At 34.6% G+C, this 18,659-nt stretch overlaps 5 protein-coding genes across 7 annotated transcripts in view; 2 read left to right on the top strand and 3 right to left on the bottom strand.

Annotated features, from left to right (window-relative positions):
- The window catches only part of LOC107031605 (E3 ubiquitin-protein ligase UPL7), a 13,389-nt gene extending 4,221 nt beyond the window's left edge, over positions 1-9,168 (top strand). The window contains exons 5-15 of one of the 2 annotated variants that reach the window (XM_015233031.2): positions 313-1,284; positions 1,412-1,746; positions 2,705-2,983; positions 3,080-3,332; positions 4,744-4,914; positions 4,994-5,086; positions 5,434-5,541; positions 5,785-5,901; positions 7,415-7,504; positions 7,662-7,756; positions 8,709-9,168. In XM_015233031.2, coding sequence (XP_015088517.1) covers positions 313-1,284; positions 1,412-1,746; positions 2,705-2,983; positions 3,080-3,332; positions 4,744-4,914; positions 4,994-5,086; positions 5,434-5,541; positions 5,785-5,901; positions 7,415-7,504; positions 7,662-7,745 — 2,502 coding nt within the window. In that variant the 3' untranslated portion in view covers positions 7,746-7,756; positions 8,709-9,168. Of the gene's footprint in view, positions 1-312; positions 1,285-1,411; positions 1,747-2,704; positions 2,984-3,079; positions 3,333-4,743; positions 4,915-4,993; positions 5,087-5,433; positions 5,542-5,784; positions 5,902-7,414; positions 7,505-7,661; positions 7,757-8,708 lie in introns of those variants that run through there. The other variant, XR_001458258.2, reaches the window with a different exon arrangement.
- LOC114073956 (GDSL esterase/lipase At5g03820-like) lies at positions 8,235-8,982 on the bottom strand. The gene is made up of 2 exons (XM_027911719.1): positions 8,697-8,982; positions 8,235-8,428 (listed from the first exon to the last, which is right to left on the bottom strand). Exons 1-2 carry the CDS (start codon positions 8,980-8,982, stop codon positions 8,235-8,237), a joined length of 480 nt encoding a protein of 159 aa, XP_027767520.1.
- Positions 9,169-9,230: 62 nt separating the features above from the next.
- On the top strand, positions 9,231-15,280 carry LOC107030665. 2 transcript variants are annotated; one of them, XM_027919687.1, is made up of 7 exons: positions 9,231-9,476; positions 12,335-12,402; positions 12,505-12,645; positions 13,430-13,471; positions 14,354-14,493; positions 14,686-14,787; positions 14,866-15,280. In XM_027919687.1, exons 1-7 carry the CDS (start codon positions 9,373-9,375, stop codon positions 14,992-14,994), a joined length of 726 nt encoding a protein of 241 aa, XP_027775488.1. In that variant the 5' UTR covers positions 9,231-9,372; the 3' UTR covers positions 14,995-15,280. The 2 variants fall into 2 exon arrangements, with proteins under 2 accessions (XP_027775488.1, XP_015087422.1); XM_015231936.2 differs by lacking the exon at positions 9,231-9,476 and adding an exon at positions 11,665-11,899.
- LOC107031606 (GDSL esterase/lipase At5g22810-like) lies at positions 9,484-10,717 on the bottom strand. The gene is made up of 2 exons (XM_027919688.1): positions 9,967-10,717; positions 9,484-9,872 (listed from the first exon to the last, which is right to left on the bottom strand). Exons 1-2 carry the CDS (start codon positions 10,202-10,204, stop codon positions 9,685-9,687), a joined length of 426 nt encoding a protein of 141 aa, XP_027775489.1. The 5' UTR covers positions 10,205-10,717; the 3' UTR covers positions 9,484-9,684.
- Positions 15,281-15,629: 349 nt separating the features above from the next.
- LOC107029285 (threonine dehydratase 2 biosynthetic, chloroplastic) overlaps positions 15,630-18,659 on the bottom strand; it is a 5,455-nt gene continuing 2,425 nt past the window's right edge. Inside the window, exons 4-9 of the mRNA XM_015230668.2 lie at positions 18,182-18,507; positions 17,406-17,654; positions 16,548-16,621; positions 16,332-16,449; positions 16,093-16,227; positions 15,630-15,982 (exon numbers count right to left, since the gene is read on the bottom strand). Coding sequence (XP_015086154.1) covers positions 15,839-15,982; positions 16,093-16,227; positions 16,332-16,449; positions 16,548-16,621; positions 17,406-17,654; positions 18,182-18,507 — 1,046 coding nt within the window. The 3' untranslated portion in view covers positions 15,630-15,838. The remainder of the gene's footprint in view (positions 15,983-16,092; positions 16,228-16,331; positions 16,450-16,547; positions 16,622-17,405; positions 17,655-18,181; positions 18,508-18,659) is intronic.

The following is an 18,659-nucleotide window of genomic DNA, read 5'->3' as shown; positions in this document are numbered from 1 at the left end:
GGGGGGGGGGGGGGTAATATAATCACTTCCTAGTTTAGGTGTGTGAGTTGCAAATGGAGCCAAATTTAGAGAAGTTTTTATTTATTATTCCTTGAACTTGTGATGACTCACATTATCTAAATTGCTGAGGCAGCCTGCAATAGCACTTACCAATTTCATTTTGGTGATCATCTCTGTATCTACAGTTAATGCAAATTACTATACTAATACCTTTCCAGAGTTGAATTAGCATCCATATTTTGCGTTATTTCTGATGCAGTTATGGATATTAGAATGCGAAGGGACTGATCAAACTGTGACAGGTGATGGCAGATGTCAAAGGAGAAAATTCTAAAGGAAATGTCAGATATGGATCAGATGACAAGTTCTTCTCACAACAGGGTGATGCCACCAGTTGGTTGGGCTCTTGGAAATTTTATATACCTTGCTGCAGGCAGTGAAAGCAATAACTTAGATTCTGGAAAGTTAGTGTCCGGTTTAGACCGTCAATCCTATGTTCGTGTAGTGATTATGCTGACGGAGAAATTATTATACCAGATTGAAAGGGCTGGATGGGTGAGAAAGGAGAACCAAGAAGTTCAAGGTGACGGAAATTCTGTTGAAGTCGAGACAACTTTTGGATCCTTAAAGATGTCGTACATGAGCCTCTTTAAGCCTGTTTGGCTGCAGAGACATTTGATGGAACTTTTAGTGTTGGAGAAAGATGGTCTCATTCAGAAAGCTGAAAGTTTACCCTTATGCGGAGCAGAATCTTCTGGGAGCTTTGAATTGCTTGATGTTGCTTACTACTATTCATGGATGCTCAGAGTATTTTCTATTTTGAATCCGGTGCTAGGGGCAATGCCAGTCCTCAACATGCTGTCTTTTACTCCCGGGTTTCTTTCCAACCTGTGGGGAACCCTCGATGAATCACTTTTTCAAGGAAAGAATCTTGTCAGTAAGGGCAAATATTTGGATGAAAGTACAATTTCTGAAAACAGGATTCTTGAAGCTTCTGAGAGAAAGCAAAAACATTCTTCTAAAGATATAGGCAGCAAATGGGCTAGCGTGTTTCAAAAGATAACTGGGAAATCACAAACTGAGTTCAGAAGTGTGGATCCGGTTGATGGAAAATCAAAAGCAGTGCACATTGACAAGCATTATTCTGATACGTGGGACATTGAATTGCTAAGGCAGGGTCCTGATGGCCTATCAAAAGATTTGTCTTGTCTACTACATCTGTTTTGCGCTAGTTATTCACACCTGTTGTTAGTTCTTGATGACCTAGAGTTTTATGAGAAACAGGTCAGGTTTCTATTTAATTTAAATATTTCAAGCTATATTTGATTTTCTAATGTCATTACAATGATATTAATATGTCCTAAAAGTAAGTTTCAAAAATGTCCTAAAAGTTAGAGTTATGTGAATGTAGGTCCCCTTTACATTGGAGCAGCAGCAGAAAATTGTGTCGGTGCTGAATACATTGGTTTATAATACAATTTCGCACAGTACTGGTCCTAAAAGTAGACCTCTGACAGATTCTGCTATCAAATGTCTTCATTTATTGTATGAAAGGGATTGCAGGCACCAATTTTGCCCTCCCACTTTGTGGCTTTCACCAGGTAGAAATAATCGGCCACCCATTGCTGTAGCTGCTAGGACTCATGAGGTTTTGTCGGCTACTTCAAACGGCGATGATGCCTCAACCACTTTGAGCATGGGCTCCATCATTACTGTTATCCCACACATTTTCCCATTTGAAGAAAGGTAGTTCCGACATGAAAAACTCATCATAAGCTATCATCATTCATTTACCCTTAAGTTTATTCTGACAGTTTTTAATATCTAGAGTTTGTCCAAATGCTCCTTTCCTGTGCTTGACATTGACAGCTCATGGGTTTTGTCTGCGACACTCTGTGCCTTTCATCTTTTGTTGTTTGGGTGAATTAGTTAAGATTCTTATCTGTTTGTTCATATTTTTGCTTTAGCCTTGCTTGTCCACACTAAGATATATGGTACTCCAGCCGTCCCAATTTGTGTTATTAGGCACGTAGTTTTTTAACATTTGAACTTCATCATCATGTGATTAGGGTATCTTCTTGAAGCCCCTGCTGAGGTGAGGAAGTCAATGACACCAACACCACCAAATTTGATTTGGGACAGTAGTATTTTTAACGCCGACTGCTATTGCCTTTAGCACCCTGAAGTGTAAAATTCCTAATCATAATATGAGGTAGTTTACTCTTCAGTTGTTCTGGTTTGGGTTTTGGTTCGACCCTTTGTCTACAGTATAAATACATTAACCTTCTGTTTATGTTGCCAATAAGAAGCTTTATGGACTTATGCTCCGTCCTTTTAATATTTGAATGGCATAAATACATGTGCAACGTGGTTGTGTGAATTTTCCGTGTATTTCCTTAATAATTTGGAATTATACTTATATGTTGGTCACCACTGTATATGATGATGTTGCATGTTGTGGCTCAAACCACCGAGGTCCGTCTCGTAGGTCCAATGTAATCATAAAAAGAATAATTTGCTTTTTGATTTCTAGACAAAGAGATGTTGCTATGTCGACTTACATGAATTCAAATATGTAGTTCTTGCATCAGGGGGTATAATTTGGAATCACACATGCCACTGTTTCTAGCCTTTTCATACCAAAGGGTGCCAGTTGTTTTCTTCTGGTCTAGCAATGATCTAAATCATTTCTGGTCCTTGGCAGGGTTGAGATGTTTAGAGAATTCATCAACATGGATAAGGCATCGAGAAAAATGGCTGGTGAAGTTCTTGGACCTGGTGGACGTTCCGTCGAGATAGTAATTCGTCGTGGTCATATTATTGAAGATGGATTTCAGCAATTAAATAACTTAGGATCAAGGTTAAAGTCCGGCATCCACGTCTCTTTCGTGAATGAGTCTGGTCTTCCAGAGGCTGGCCTGGACTATGGCGGGTTATCCAAGGAATTCTTGACAGAAATAGCCAAAGCAGCCTTCTCACCCGAGTGAGTTGCCTTTGCTCATGTATTTATCAAGTTAGCCATCTCATTTTTTCTCTCTGAAATGACTTGAGATCTTTGTAATTGGTTCTATTTTGTAAGGTATGGGCTATTCACACAGACCTTGACTTCAGATAGACATCTAATTCCTAATACAGCTGCAAGATTTTTGGACAATGGAATTCAGATGATCGAGTTTCTGGGGAGAATCGTTGGCAAAGCACTCTATGAAGGAATATTGCTAGATTATTCCTTTTCACATGTTTTTGTCCAAAAGCTATTGGGCCGCTATAGCTTTCTTGATGAATTGTCTACACTTGATCCTGAGCTATACAGGAATCTTATGTATGTTAAGGTAAATGCTTTTAATCAATTCCAGAAATTTCATTCTTAAAGAGTTACAGATGACTAAACGACAAGCAAAAATGAGTAGCTAATTACTCCTTGTGATAGTCACCTTGATGTGCTTTAAAAGAGCTGTTGAAAGGGAAGAAAACTCTACCTACCGAAAATCAACATTTGTAGAAGAAAACATTTTTCTATTTGCATTTTACAGAATGTTCTTAAAAACTTTTTAAGCTCTTCAACTCTATTGTATTTAAGCAAATAGTCCACAAAGAATTGTAGCTTACGGGTGAGAAGTAATTTAATTTCTACATTCATTTCCAATTTATTTTGTTGTCAAGTGCCTTTTCAGCGCTTCTCTTTCTTCCTTCCTGTTCTGTTTTCAAATTAAAGCACCTTGAGATTTTGGAGGTTTGAGTTTCATCGTCACTGGTCAGGAAATATTTTCATGTGTTTGGGTGAAGAAAATGGAACATGTTGGAAACCTAAAATGATAAAATAAATGTGCTCACTTTTTTAATTCTGTAAATTGTCTCTACTTACTCGGACGCCATATTTTGATTTATTGATGAAGAAATAACATTAGAAAAAAAAATTACCAGAGACTTGTCAAGAAAAAAGAAATGTTACCAGAAAGATGATAGGAAGCTCCTGAGTTATTTATTTTAGGTCAGATTGGAGGACTGGGAAACACAAAAAATATGATTACTGATTTGAATGTCATACAATAATTGTGGAGACGATTGTTTAAGTGTTTGGAACTGAAGGAACTTAGTGTAATTTGCTACAGAAGCTGTCAATCTTTAAAATAAGTGAATTCAATGTTTTCGAGAATTGCCTAAAGAAAAGTTGCAAAAAGGTCTGACTATCAGAACATTACAACAGTTGCTTAATATAGTGGCGAAATAACGGGTGGAAAGAGGTGACACTGCAGGGCCCGTAACTGATAAGAGGAGTGGTGTTTCCAGAACACTCGGTGAAGAAGGCATTTGAATTTTAGATGAATGGTGCTGCTGGAACTATATCTGGAAGTAAGAGGGCTGCAGTAGATAGCTGAAGTTAATTAGGTCTCTTATGAGATCGTTATTAATCGTAGATGTTGTCTCTCCTAAGATCGTTATGGCTCCGATAATTTATGAAAAATTAAGGATAAAAATATATTAATGATTTGATTAATATGGAATATAGACTCACCTATTTGTACTTATATTAGTGATAATTATCTAACTGGGACAGTTATGTTACCATTCTCAAAAAAAAAAAGAAAGTTACGACCATTATCAAAAACAAAAGAAGTTATCTGATGAGGACAGTAATAAAGTTTCAATCTGCCATAATCATCAACCCCAAGCCTCTATATATCCATATCCAATTTTGATGGAACTATGCGGAAGACTTATATTTGGTTTCGGTCTATGCAGCACTATGATGGTGATGTCAAGGACCTCGCATTGGATTTTACAGTTACGGAGGAGTCATTGGGCAAACACATTGTTATTGAGCTTAAACCTGGTGGCAAGGATATTTCTGTAACAAAAGAAAACATGTTGCAATATGTTCATGCAATGGCAGATTTTAAATTAAATCGGCAGGTATTGATACTTGTGCTCCTACTTTGAGATCCCCATATGCTGGTATTGGTGACTTATTGTTTCCAGCACTCAATGGCAGATACTTCCTTTCTCAAATGCATTTTATAGAGGACTGACGGACCTTATATCCCCTTCCTGGTTAAAGTTGTTTAACGCAAGTGAATTTAATCAGGTAATTCCGTCTGTGCATATCTAAGCAGAATTTCATGTTTCAGTTTTAGTAGCTCCATGTTCAATTTTCTTTGCCTATCTCTTTGCTTATTCAAATCAACAATGGGCTTTGTAAATGCTGAATGTATCGGCAACACCTCTGCAATTTTTGTTATATCTTATCTGGTTCTCCACATTTCTTTAAAATTAAGGAACTGACATGACATGCAGACAATAGAATGGAAGGCATAAATAATTGGCTTAAGTCATCTGTGGTATGAGAATAAGTTGAAAACCACATAAATTACAAAGGCTTTTCTTTTGCTGGACTGCATGCTTTCATTTCAGCTAATCTAAAGTTTTATCCAGTTGCTTTCAGGGGGAAACCATGATATTGACATTGATGATTTAAGGAAGAATACACGCTATACTGGAGGTTATACTGAAGGAAGTCGGACAGTTAAACTCTTCTGGGAGGTATGCATCAATTATCCCTCTCTCTCTTTTTCTTTATATGTTAAGAAACTTGAATTGTGATATCCACCATTGTCTACTTGAACCGTCTCAAACAAACATCTCTCAAAATAAGAAACTTGGTCTAAGCAAAGATTTTTTATTGTTTGGTGTTATCTAGTCATATGTATGTGATGGAAAGTGGAGTAGGAGAATAAACCATTGAAGACAATTAAGCATTTCTAACTAATTGTTCTTGTGGTTTAGGTATTTGCAAGTTTTGAACCAAAAGAACGGTGTTTGCTGCTTAAGTTTGTGACTAGTTGTTCGCGAGCTCCTTTGCTTGGGTTCAAATATCTGCAGCCAACCTTCACCATTCACAAGGTATGCACTTCTTGTCCCCTCCCCCCATATCCCGAAACCACCTAGCACACATGAAGATGATAAACAGATAAGAATGCTTTTATTACCAGATTTTGTACTCTAAAGGTTAATAATGAGCACCGTATTTTTTTTCCTGGATGTTGGGTAAAGTAGTAATAAAATGGTCAACTGACAATGGTGAAAGTGTAACAAGGGGGTAAAGTTATTAAGAGTTAAGCTGCCGAAAGAACCCGGAAATAGGAGTGCAGGGAAAGTTTCTACTGGTTGGTGAACTGATGTGACTGGCATCTCATTTGTTGGTAAACCGGCTCCAGTGTTTCACTTTGGATGGAAAATGCAGGATAGACGATTTTTATCAGTTCTGTGTCTTAAAAAATTTCTGCAAAATCCTCATAAAGAAACATGAATTTGGGGGCTGACAACCAGATTTTATCTTCTCCATAGATTGGAAATTTGTGTGGAACTGAACAGGACCCATGTCTCCCAATCGAGTTCAACCCCAATGTGTTGGTGCTGGGATACAAACTTTCTCCTGCAAGCCACTGGCTGACAGTGACAGTGTTGGAGAGGTGCAAATGTGTCTGAGATTTGAAGCTTTAAGTAGTGCATCGTCATATGTAGACACATTCTGTATTTTGGTATCTTGCGCCTTATGGAAACAGAAAAGAGACAGCCTTGATTTTGGTTTAATTATGGATACAATGTATCATTTCCTTGCAAAAATGCAGGGTAAGGCTGCATTCAGGATACCCTTGAGGCCTTGCTCTTCCCGGACCCTGCACTTAGCAGGAGCTTAGTGCACGGGGCTGTTTTTTTTCTTCTTTTTCTTTACAATCTTTTATTTCCATGTTTCTCAATTTGCTTCAATGGTTTGAGGAAGGTAATGCAGAGAAAAATCTTGTAGATCATCCCACTCTAATGTGAACAAACTAAAACTGATCAGAAATTTCCTTTCCTAACAAGAAACCAAATTTTATAAAATAGACAAATTACAGAAGGAAACAAATGCTTCACTTGAAATGGCCACATTATGTGTCATGGTTTTTTTTTTAATTTAACAATTGACAAGATTATTCCCTTTTTCTTAAATTATTATCCGAAACAACTTAATTAACACATTTTTAGTAACTTTTTGGCATTTATCGGCATGATGTACTTGTTCTTGTGTGTGAGTTTCCTAAAGTGGCTCCTCGTACATACTTTTATTGATTACAAGCTGTTTTTCCTTCTCGTCTTCCCAGCAATCACTCTACACCAGCATTTTTAAAAATCTTACTCTTCTGGCTACCTGATGTTTGTTTCACTTCTTTATGTCTTAAAGGCCTATTTTTTAATTTTATTGTTTTTCGTTTTTAGTGTGAAGAGGGAGGGGGGAGATGGCCATGAAAACAAATAAATACCAAAAACTTTTGAAAGAAAGGGAAAGGAAAACTAGAGAAAAAGTATATACCAAAATTTAAACGGAATGCGTTGATTAGCAGTGGTTAATAGTAATGAAATTTCGTGAATATAGGTTTCTTGTGATTTGCCACTATTGGCGACATTCGGGGGACAGGATGTTGATCGGCTCCCTTCAGCGTCTACTTGCTACAACACCCTCAAGGTACGGTTAATTAAACTGCGTTAAGTTTGAGGCATTGAATGGACCTAATCCAACTCATATTTTGTCAAATTGAAAATCAAGGTAGCTTTCAACAACAAGATCTCTTTTAACTCGAACATATTCCAATAATCTGTATTTTTCCTTCTGCCGTTGACAGCTTCCAACATACAAACGCCAGAATACCTTGAGAGCAAAACTTCTATATGCTATCAATTCCAATGCTGGTTTCGAACTTTCATAACTATTGCGCAGGTAAAGTGGTTTTCTCTTTGTTTGAGAACACAAGAGCTAGCAAAAGATCGACTCCCTCTCCTTCCCCGCCCCCAAAAGAAAGAATATACCAGAAGATTGATTTTTTTTATATGACAAACGGAAATTCTTGTAACTTACTTTAATTTAAACAGGTCTTCCTTTTTTAAAATAAATAAATAAATTATGGCTAGGAAATCAAGTAGAATATTTAGTGTTGAATGGAGCTCATCTCATGGGACGACTCAAAAGACTTACAGAATACTGTTCTTTCAGTTGACTTTCATTTGACAGTACATCGAATACTGAAAAACATATTCCCAAGCTGGGAAAGCTGTCAGACAATTTGTACTTGCTGTAACTGCTATCATATGGAATATACTTAAGCTCCTGTATGAACTAAGACTGACTAAAGCCTCTTTCAAGTTCGAAAGTAATAAACATAATAATACAAAGTCAACCATTCTGCAGCATTGAGGCTTTAAGATATGAGGTCAAAACCCTGCTCCAACAGACTTTGAGCTAACTTCTCATTTGCCGATTGTGAGGGATGAAATCCATCCCAGAATACATAATTTGTAGCATTGGAGCATGTTCCAATGGACCTGGCATTACAAAGGAATGATGTTTCTAGTGTACCAGTCCCGCAGCAAGCCTTTCTTGATTCGAAAAATCCTGGAAAAGAGGAATATTTTGAGCAAAAATGGATCAAGAAGGGGCCATTTCCTAATTCACCTTTTTTATTTTAGTATACAGTAGCAGGAAACCCATTTTAGAAATTTACATTTATTCCTATGTCAAGTTCAAGATATGAAAAAAAAAAAATTTAAAAATTTGACAATAAAATTCTGTACATGTTTATGCTTTCAATACTTTTGAATGATGAGCGAGTTTGAGAAAAAATGTAGAAAAGGAGTAGGAAGAAAAAGTCTCAACATGTTACCACTTTCTGCAGGTTTTATGATCAGATCAAAGAGAGGTTGGTAGATGTCGAAGACTACAAGCTTGATGCCAGGAAGCTTGCTCTTTAACTTTTCAGATGTCCTGTTTAGCTTCTTGTTGAAAGAGATAGCATCTTTGTTCAGTTTTGCAACACACTCATTGGTTCCTCTGCCGAACAAAGTAACGGCAGCTGGCAAACAACCAGTTGGTGGCAGAGTTGTAACCCCAATCCTCCTTGCTCCCAGATCATAGAGGTTCTGTACATTGATCGCTGCTGATATTAACATATTGATTGGCTTGTGTATAAATGAGTACACATAATATAGTTCTTAGTTTGTGATATATAAAGACAGCTTGATCTTATTTCTTAGTTTCAGGATAAGTCTACCTGGTGCAAGTGTATGTCATCCTTGTACATCCTGTAACAATCCTATGTTTCTGTAATTTGATAAGTGCTTATTATGATTCGTGCATGGGCTTGCTTGCTCTGTTTTTCAAATAAGAGTTGGAACTTAAATTTATTTCCAGGGCTCTTTCTGTCGTACGTAGTAAATTTTAGTCCAATTATCTTGAGTTAGGACATTATAATAGGTTAGTCCTAATTGCATTTTCATTTGATAATGCTCTTGTTATGCATAGTAATTTCGTGCAGGTTGCTCGGATTTAAGAATTAGTTTATGGTAACAGTTGAAGAAGCGGTAACGAATAGTACACAGAAGAGGAAGCTGGACCTGAACGAATGTAGAGTAAGACTTCATGAGGATATCAGAGAACTGATCAGGTGAGTAGACTCTGTTGAGTAGTGGATTTATATAGTAGTTTTGAATGAAATCACTGCTTCCTGCACTTATAATATGTATTCCTCTTGAGAAAATGTTAGTAGCATTGGTCCTCCCTACCAGATTCACTACTTTCCTTTGCCACAACTTATAATATTTAAGTTGATGTGTCAACGTCAGAGCACGCTGCAAAAACCATGACTTTCCAAGTTAGTCATCCTCTAAACATTGGCTGATTTCTATTCTCAGACATATTTGAGTACTTACAAACAGTCGAGCAGTCCTTTCATAATAACCAGAAGCAGCGGAGGCAAAGTTGACACCAGTAAGAACTTTTTTCCCTCTAGCTTCTCGGCTCAGGTAAGCCGGTGGGTATGAAGTGAACCCAAGATATTCAGCTGTGGATAAAAACATGCATGCATGAGAAACAATAGAGGACATTTACTTTTTTCTTTTTGAAGAAACAATTATTGAAATGTTTTAAGACATTACCAGTGTAGTCTGTGGCCAGCTTTCCATTGCAGAACCTTCCGGTAGGTTTATGGTTAACAAAATCTCTTCCATAAGGCGGAAAATTTGCCTTGATGAGAGTGCTTAAGTTGTTATTGTTTCCAACATCAACTACAGAGTCACCAAATATGCACAATGCTGGAACTAAAGGGTCTCCATTAGATACAGAAAATACCATCGCGAGAAGAAAACCGCTTAAGACAGACATCAAGAAACCCATTGTTCTTTTCTCCTATAGTAAATCTTCTCCTCCTTTCTTTATTTTATTGGTCTGAGAATTTTGAGGAGGTTTCAATTTAAAAGGTTGAAGTGAAAATGACTGTTGGATAGAAAGTTGCTCATTTCCAGGTGAAGATGCATCTTTGGCACCTCCTAAAGGTAATGGTAAAGTAAGATTATTGGGGGTAAAAGTATATTATTTGGAGTGTTAATTTAAAAGCTTTAGCTTACTTTGCAGAACCTGAAGCAAAAATGTCGTGAACCATTCCTCGTGCAACTTCATATTGGTTTATTCTGATTACAAGTTATACGAGTTACAACGACAATCATAAGTGTAACTTCATAAGTGAGGTCTGAAGAGGGTGTTTAGTTTACGCAATTTACTCTTGTGAAGGTAGAAATGTTGTTTCCAGTAAATTTTCAGCCTTAGTAATGAATATAAAAAATCAAGTATGTAAGGTAAACATATTAGTAAAGAAGTCGTAAAACAACGGAGAAGGAAAAAATAACTATAATAAATAATATGACAATCGAAACATTGAAAACAAACACGTAATGCCTTAAATTGAAGAATAAGCTAATAGGAAAGTTGATAGAAGTTGAATCAACTCAACGAACGAATCATGAGTCATACCCATAAAAACGACGATAAAAAAATGATCTTTTATCTTAGTAATATCGTGCAGTTATTTTTATTTGAGCATTAATAAAATAATCTTTTTAGCGTTTCTTATAATTCACACCAATAACAAAGTTAGAGACCCTAATTGCTTGTATCGTACCAAACTTTCGACAACACCTCACTATAGAATTAACTGAAAATTCTTTTAACACTCAAGTTCAATTTGAATACAGGCCAAAATTTTGTCAAAGTGGTTTCAATTTTTTTAATTTGTTTAATATGTTATATACAGTATGGAGTAATAAAAAGTAATAATTTTACAAGATATTAAACAGACTATAAGAACTAAATAGAACAACCAAAACTTAATGAGAGTTAGACGAGTTGAGTGGTTAATCCATAGTCCGTTTTAATTCAAGTATTCTCTGAATAAATTAATAATTCGTTAATTTATCAACTCAATATATTTTAACCTATTTAAATTCAGCTCAATTTATATATTTGTCACCTAAGTTTTTAAGAAAACGTCATAAATGGTTCCTGAATTATTGGAGTAGGTTTAAATAGTCTGTTAACTATATACTTATCGAATCTAGTCCTCTAAATTATCTCAAAATTTATCAAATTTGATCGTTTAACCACACACTTACAACTTTAGTTACGGAATTAAAAATTAATAATTAGTTAATGATCTAAAATCAATACGTGTACCATTAAAAGATCAAACCTGATAAGAATTTTAAATAGTTAAAAAGACTAAATTCGATTAGTGTATAATTAAAAGGTTATTTTAAATCTATTTTAATAGTTCAGGATCATTTGTGACGTTTTCAGAGTAGTTTAGTGAGGGAAGTGATTATTTTTTGTTACTTTGGACTAAATGTGCTCAAATTTTGGTTAAAAATTCCTTAAAAGAGGTAAACAGACCAAAATCGCCGTCGATAACTTTCCGGCGGAAGCCATTGCCGGTGAAAGAGTGTTTGCCGTTCACTTCTCCATGGAAATAGAAGATGGCGGTACCTTGCTTAAATCCAAAGAGAAGATTTTTCATACTTTTTCAGATTTTATGCTTAGGTGTATACACAAATCTGACTACCGTTATTTTGTTCTGTTTTTTTATTTGCTTCGTTCTTCCTTACTTTTTGAACTTTATTTCAATTCAATTTACACGAGTAAAAAATAATTGAATGTATTTTAATTCGAATTTTGTGATGGATAAATGTTCGAATGGAACTTTCTGTAAATTGAAAAAAATGTAGTTTTTGCAGAATTCCCAGCTAACGTTCATCATCTGCTATTTGGACAATTAAAAAAATTATGATTTTTGGGTTTAAACTGATAGTAAAGAATTCACACTTTTAACATGGGTTGACATGTAGAATTTGTATGAAAAAATCGTTCCACGAGGTAGTGGTAAGGTCTGGATACACGGGTTTTTCTGTTGTAAATTTGAAAATGGTGAACAATTCTGCAAAGTATTACACTAAGTTAGTTCTCTCTATATTTCAGGATTACGAAGTTCGATGAATTAGTGGAAGTGGGAAGTAGATTACTAGTTGGATTTCAGCAAGGACTCGGTGAGTGTTGTAGCATCTGTGTGAATGAATCTACTACTAGAGTAAAATTAGTGTTTTGTATGCTCTATAATGAATGTTGCTTATTTTGCCTGCTTTTGTTAGAGTATCTTCGGCGTCAACCAATTGAAAAGAATTCTGAATTGGTCGAGCGTATCATTAGAGATAATGAAAGCACGAGGCTTTCCTCCTATATAGAAGCTGGATGTAGGAACGCTCATGATTCGGTACACAATATGTCCAAGTGTAAGTGTTCCGTAAATGTTGAATCTATCTATATGAAAGAACAGTTAATATGAAGGAATTATATGAGGTGGTGCTTTTCACAGTAAGTTTACTAGACGCTGTAAAGTTACCTCTCTTGTTTTTACGACAATTTCAGTTATTTGCATCGATACATATTGCATACCTAATACTTATGTATTCATGATATTGTCATTTCTTTGTGGTATAATATCTAAACACGCTCAAACTTGGCCTCAACTGGCAAGTAAGTAGCAGTTCAACTTTGTGATTGCATATCTAGACACCTTAACTTGGTGGCAATTGGCAACTAAACACTTCAACTCGTCTCCATTGTGTCGTGGACACCTTACGCCAATGTGGCACATAAATTTTGAAGGTGTCTAGATGATTATCTTATAAGATGGAGTGTTCAATTGACACACTGGAGGACGAATTAAGGTGTCAAGATATATATACTCAAAGTTGAAATACTTACTAGCCAAGTCGAGTCCAAGTCTAGTAATGTATTATATCTTTCTTTTTCGTTGCGAGAGTTTAGGTTTTATAATTATGTTTCACTTATATCATTTCCATATAGTAGACTGTTTAAACATCTTGGTACAAATCTTTCACATATCTATATATTAACATGAGGTGTGGCAAATTGTCTTAATGATTTGATTTATGTTGCTGTTACTGTCTTCACATCTAGTCTCGAATTTCTCCTTTTTGTTTCCAGTTTTTTTCCTTAGATTTGTTTTGGTGTTATTTCTCTTCATAACTTGGGTTTTCTTCTGCACAGAAGTACATACAAGCCACCTTGGACTTCAGAATCACGTAAATGAAGGTATTCCCTGTCCTGAAATAATTTTTTCCTATATCATCTTTATATTGTTACTTTACAGTAGCAATTAATTTCAGTACCACAGTATATCCATTCAATGCTCTATAGTCACGGAGCTAACAGAATCCAAAATGTAGTCAGCTGTAGGCTTTCTAAGCATCTAGTTTTGAAGGAGTAGGTTGAAGTTGTGATGCCATGAAAACGCTTACGGTCCCTTTCCGACCACATACACACAAAAAGATAGTTGCTGGGACATAGCTAGTTTAGGAGAAATTTCTGGTGCGTTTGCATTTATGGCTTTTTCTTGCTAATTCTTCTCCGATAATTTTCATGGGATTAATTAATCCCTATTGTTGGAAATAGGTGGGGAAGTCTGAATTGTACTAAGCTAACTAGCAAAGAAGTGATTGGAAAAACTCCTGATCCAACTAATCCTGCACCAGGTTAATTAAAGATGCTAATGCACGGTCAATTTTTCCATTTATGGCAAATAGAAGTATGTTCAGCGGTGTCTTCTTCAGCTGTACATGCCACACACATTGGCTTGCCTTAAGACTAACATTAACATGTTAGGAATAAAAATATTGATTCAACTTATGAAACCAAATAAAGTCTCTTGATTTGGAACATATATGGGGCTTCATATAATCGATTTTAGAGAAGGTTGTATAAGAGTGTGACCGCAGTTACATAACTTCTATATGCAAAGATGTTAATCTAGGTTTTCCTCAGAGATTAAGTGGCGCTACTATTGGTTTGTTCATTATTCAAATTACCCTGCATAGAATAATTTCATTTACAATTTTTATGATAAGTGAAAAATTACGTGATTTTCCAATTGGATTTGGAGTTCAGATCATAAAATGCTCTGATATTTAATTGCAGCAAAGGTTGTAGTTGATGAACTTGCATGTCTTTTAAAGGAAGCGGAAGCTGTAGTGCAATCGATAAATTGCAGTTTGGCTCAAGTGGGGGAACTAAATGTTGACAACAATACAAACCCATTAGAAACCTGTCATGATGAAGTAAGATCCTTTTATCCTTTTAAAACTCGTAATGTTCACTCAAATTTCCAATTTAAGTTACTAAAACAGACATGGTTTATTGATGTACGCTTATTTGTTAAAGGAAAAAAATATCTAAAGCGATCATTATCTTTAGGCTGATCTTGCACGTATATATGCTTCCCGTATAACTGATCTTTTATAATAACGTAGGCAGAAGCGTCTTCTGTTGATCCTCTGGAACATGAAATCACTGATATTGCAATAATGATGGCAGTGGTATACTCTATGGTAAAAAGTGACTACACAATGCAGGTAATTAGTCTTCTTCCGTTGGCTTAGAATCAGCTAACCGCGTAATTTTAATCCTTTTCTTTTTCTTACCTGTATCAGGAAAAGATTGTTTCTTCCCTTAACCTCACTTCACCTTCCGGAGAACTAGAGAGCTACTCCAGCATGTGGTCGTTGCGCCCCTACATAGACGATGAAATCATGCACAAAGCTTGGAAGCTTGTGCGTTAACTCGTTCTCTCTTTACTGTTTCTTGTTGGTGAAAGATCATCAAATATCTTTATCTGTAGATTGCCATTTGCGATACGGAAAAGGGACAGAAGAAAGGGGAAAAGTACTGGAAAATATATGAGTTTGGGAAGGTGAAGAAGATGATGATATTGTAGATTAGTAGTATTTATTATTTGTTCAAATTATATGATTGTTAAGTTCTGCTATGACATTGAATCAAGTGGATGTACACATTTGTTTCTTTCTTTTAGAATTTATACTTAATTTTTTTGCTTTCACTTTCAAATACCTTTTGCTTGCCACTCTTTTTTTTTGATAATGATCATTGTCCACTGTGAGTAAAGCTCGATAGAATTTGATCAGTCTTAGAGTTGTATGATCACTATGAGTCAGAGTCGATAGAATTTGATCAAATGATCGAGAATTATATGATCACTATGAGTAAAGCTCGATAGAATTTGATCAGTCTTAGAATTGTATGATCACTATGAGTCAGAGTCGATAGAATTTGATCAAATGATCGAGAATTTTATGATCACTATGAGTCAAACTCGATAGAATTTGATCAATCTTAGATTCTGTCATTAAGGGATAAAAAATGATCCAAGAATTTTATGATTACTATGAATAAGTAATTGACAATAATAAATTATTTCTTAATGAAACTTAAAAAGCCATTACATTGGATACATGCATCATCTTATTATTCATACAATATGAAATTAACTTATAACAAGTTAATTCATCAATTATTCCTTAATAAGTCGATTCGTACAACACGATTATTTTATTTTTTTTTAGGATTTTCAATAATTGAAACTTAGATTAACAATTATTTATTTCTTCACTCAGCTACTACAATGTTAAAAGCCTCATTATAATTATCAAGTTCATATGGATAACCAAGCTTATCAGCTTGATTTTTGAACTCATCCATCTCACTTTGAGGAACTTGGAATCCCATTAACAAACTTGCATTTATATCTCCCTGTCATGGCAATAAAATAAAATAAAGTTAATAATAAATACTCCCAAGTTATTATTATATAATATAAAATAATGTAATATAAGTTTATACTGTCAGTATATATAATTTACCTGATTACGGTAACGGCATAAAGTTATATTCCAACGAGGGGAGAAAGCATCTAAGAATGTTTTTAAAGTTTCAGCCTTCTCAGGTACAATAAATTCACCGAAAATTTCATCACTGATATTTGCTGAGCCACCAACCTATTAAGAAAAATAAAAATAAAATAATTGTTATTCATTTAAAATAATTTAAAAAATTTGATAAATAATAATAATAATTATTATTATTTAAAAAAGGACATTACCAAATGTTTTAGATGGTCTACAACCAATTCATTATGTGAGAGATTAAGAGTAGTCATATTTGATGATTTCATATCCTCAATCATTTTTTCAAGATCTGATTCTTTATCAACATTAACCCTGCAAAATCAATAATATAATTAATTAATAATCTAAAAATTGAATATAAGAGTAAATAATAAATAAAATTTAAAATTGAAGGAAATTAATTTATTTACCTGTACAAAATTAGAGCATTTTTCCTTTCAGAAGTGAATCTGTATGTCAATTCAGTAAAATTCAAAGAGCCCACCTGTAATCCAAAGTTTTAAAATTTCAATTTTTATCCCAAATAATAATATAAAAAAAAAAAACCATATACCATTGTAAAATTGTTAGGTCAAAATCGATTGAATTAATATATGAATAAGTTTGATATGAAACGACATTTTTTAATGAGTTCAAACAACAATAGCAACAAGTAAATTTTTTCTATGTAACTCCTTGAATGAAAATTCCGAAATCTTCAACACAGATACTAAACGATATTTTTAAAAAATTCGAACAACAATGCAAACACTTGAAAATCCTAATTACCGGACTATATTTGTAATGAGTTCGAACAACGATGCAACAGGTAAATTTTTCTATATGACGCCTTCAATGAAAATTCTAAATTCTTCGCGGCAAATATCAAACGATATTTTTAAAAAGTTCAAATAACAATGCAACTAGTAAATTTTTCTATATAATCCCCTTAATGAAAATCCTGGATTCTTCGATGCAGATATCAAACGATATATTTAAAGAATTCAAATAAATTTCTATATAACCCCACTCACTCAATAAAAATTCTTGATTCGTCACTATACGTAACGAAACGATATTTTTAATGAGTTCGAACAACAATGCAACAAGTAAATTTTTCTACATGATCCCCTTAATGAAAATCCTGGATTCTTCGGTGTAGATATCAAACGATATATTTAAAGAATTCAAATAAATTTCTATATAACCCCACTCACTCAATGAAAATTCTTGATTCGTCACTATACATACGAAACGATATTTTTAAAGAGTCGGAGCAGATAACTTACGAGTCCAACAAATGTCTTGAAGCTTCCTTGTTGTTCTACCATAAAAGTAGCCAATAAAGCCTCTTTGCCTGAACCTAACCCTGCTAACTCTGTAACTTTGTGTAGTTTGCTGAAATCCATATTAGCTCCACTTGCAATTGCTACAATATTTTCATTTTTTATTTTATAAAATTCACAATAGGCTGCAGCTCCAGCTATGGCAACTGCACCTGATGTCTCTAATATGTTCCTTCCTTCATCATACACATCCTATTTTGACAACAAAGAAAAAAAAAAAATTGAATTTCGACTTGAAATGACTGAACTTCACGTATTCAAATTCTTTCGAAAAAATCGTATAACCTTTAGAAGTGTACTCAAAAAGGCTCAAATATACCTTTGTGCTAGTAAAAATTGCTAGATTTTCTTTTTTTTACACTTAGAAATGATTGAATTTCACGTGTTCAGATTCTTTCAAAATAAACGTTCGATTTTTTATACTACATAAGTAAATTTGATTATTTTCCCCTTTTTAAAAAGATATAACATTTTATATGAAGGGACGTTAAATTTTGAGAAGTATTTTGAACTTCTAAAATCAGCTTATTTTGAAAAGTATATCAGCAGTTTGTGTTTAACTGTAAGTAGACATTTAAAGTTCAAGCCCCAAAAAGGGAGTGATTCCACATTCAATAGGTCATACTCGATGTTAATTCAGATTAATCAGACTTAAAATAAATATCAAATACCGAACGCGAAACATTGAAAAAAGACAAAAGATGATGTGTCTAGCTAACCTTTATTGCAGCACTAATACCATCATTTGCAACAAGTACCATTCCATCAATTAACTCTTGGCATTTTGCAAAAGTGTATTCACCAACTAGTGCAACAGCTACACCATCAGCAAAAGTATCAACATTTGATAATTTAACTCTATGTCCTTCATGCAATGACAATGTCATTGAAGCTGCACCATATGGCTCAACTCCAATAATTTTTGTATTTGGGGCAATTTGTTTGAAAAAGGTAGCAACACCAGCTATTAAACCCCCACCACCAACAGGTATAAACACCGCGTGAATGTCCTTCAGTTGACGGTTTATTTCTGTTCCAATTGTACCTGACCGTACGCAGAATTTTACGTAAATAATGATCATTATTTAAACAAGTAGATAAATAAATAACTTGAAGACGAAAAATTAATAGCTTAATTAGTTGATTACTTGCACTGAACTATTACTTTGTTGACGCCCAATCCCCCCCTCCCCCTCC

The sequence above is a fragment of the Solanum pennellii genome, chromosome 9 (assembly GCF_001406875.1).
Source record: "Solanum pennellii chromosome 9, SPENNV200".
In the NCBI taxonomy this organism is placed as follows: domain Eukaryota; kingdom Viridiplantae; phylum Streptophyta; class Magnoliopsida; order Solanales; family Solanaceae; genus Solanum; species Solanum pennellii.
The sequence above is the reverse complement of the archived record's forward strand: the minus strand, read 5'-3'. Positions and strand labels throughout refer to the sequence as shown.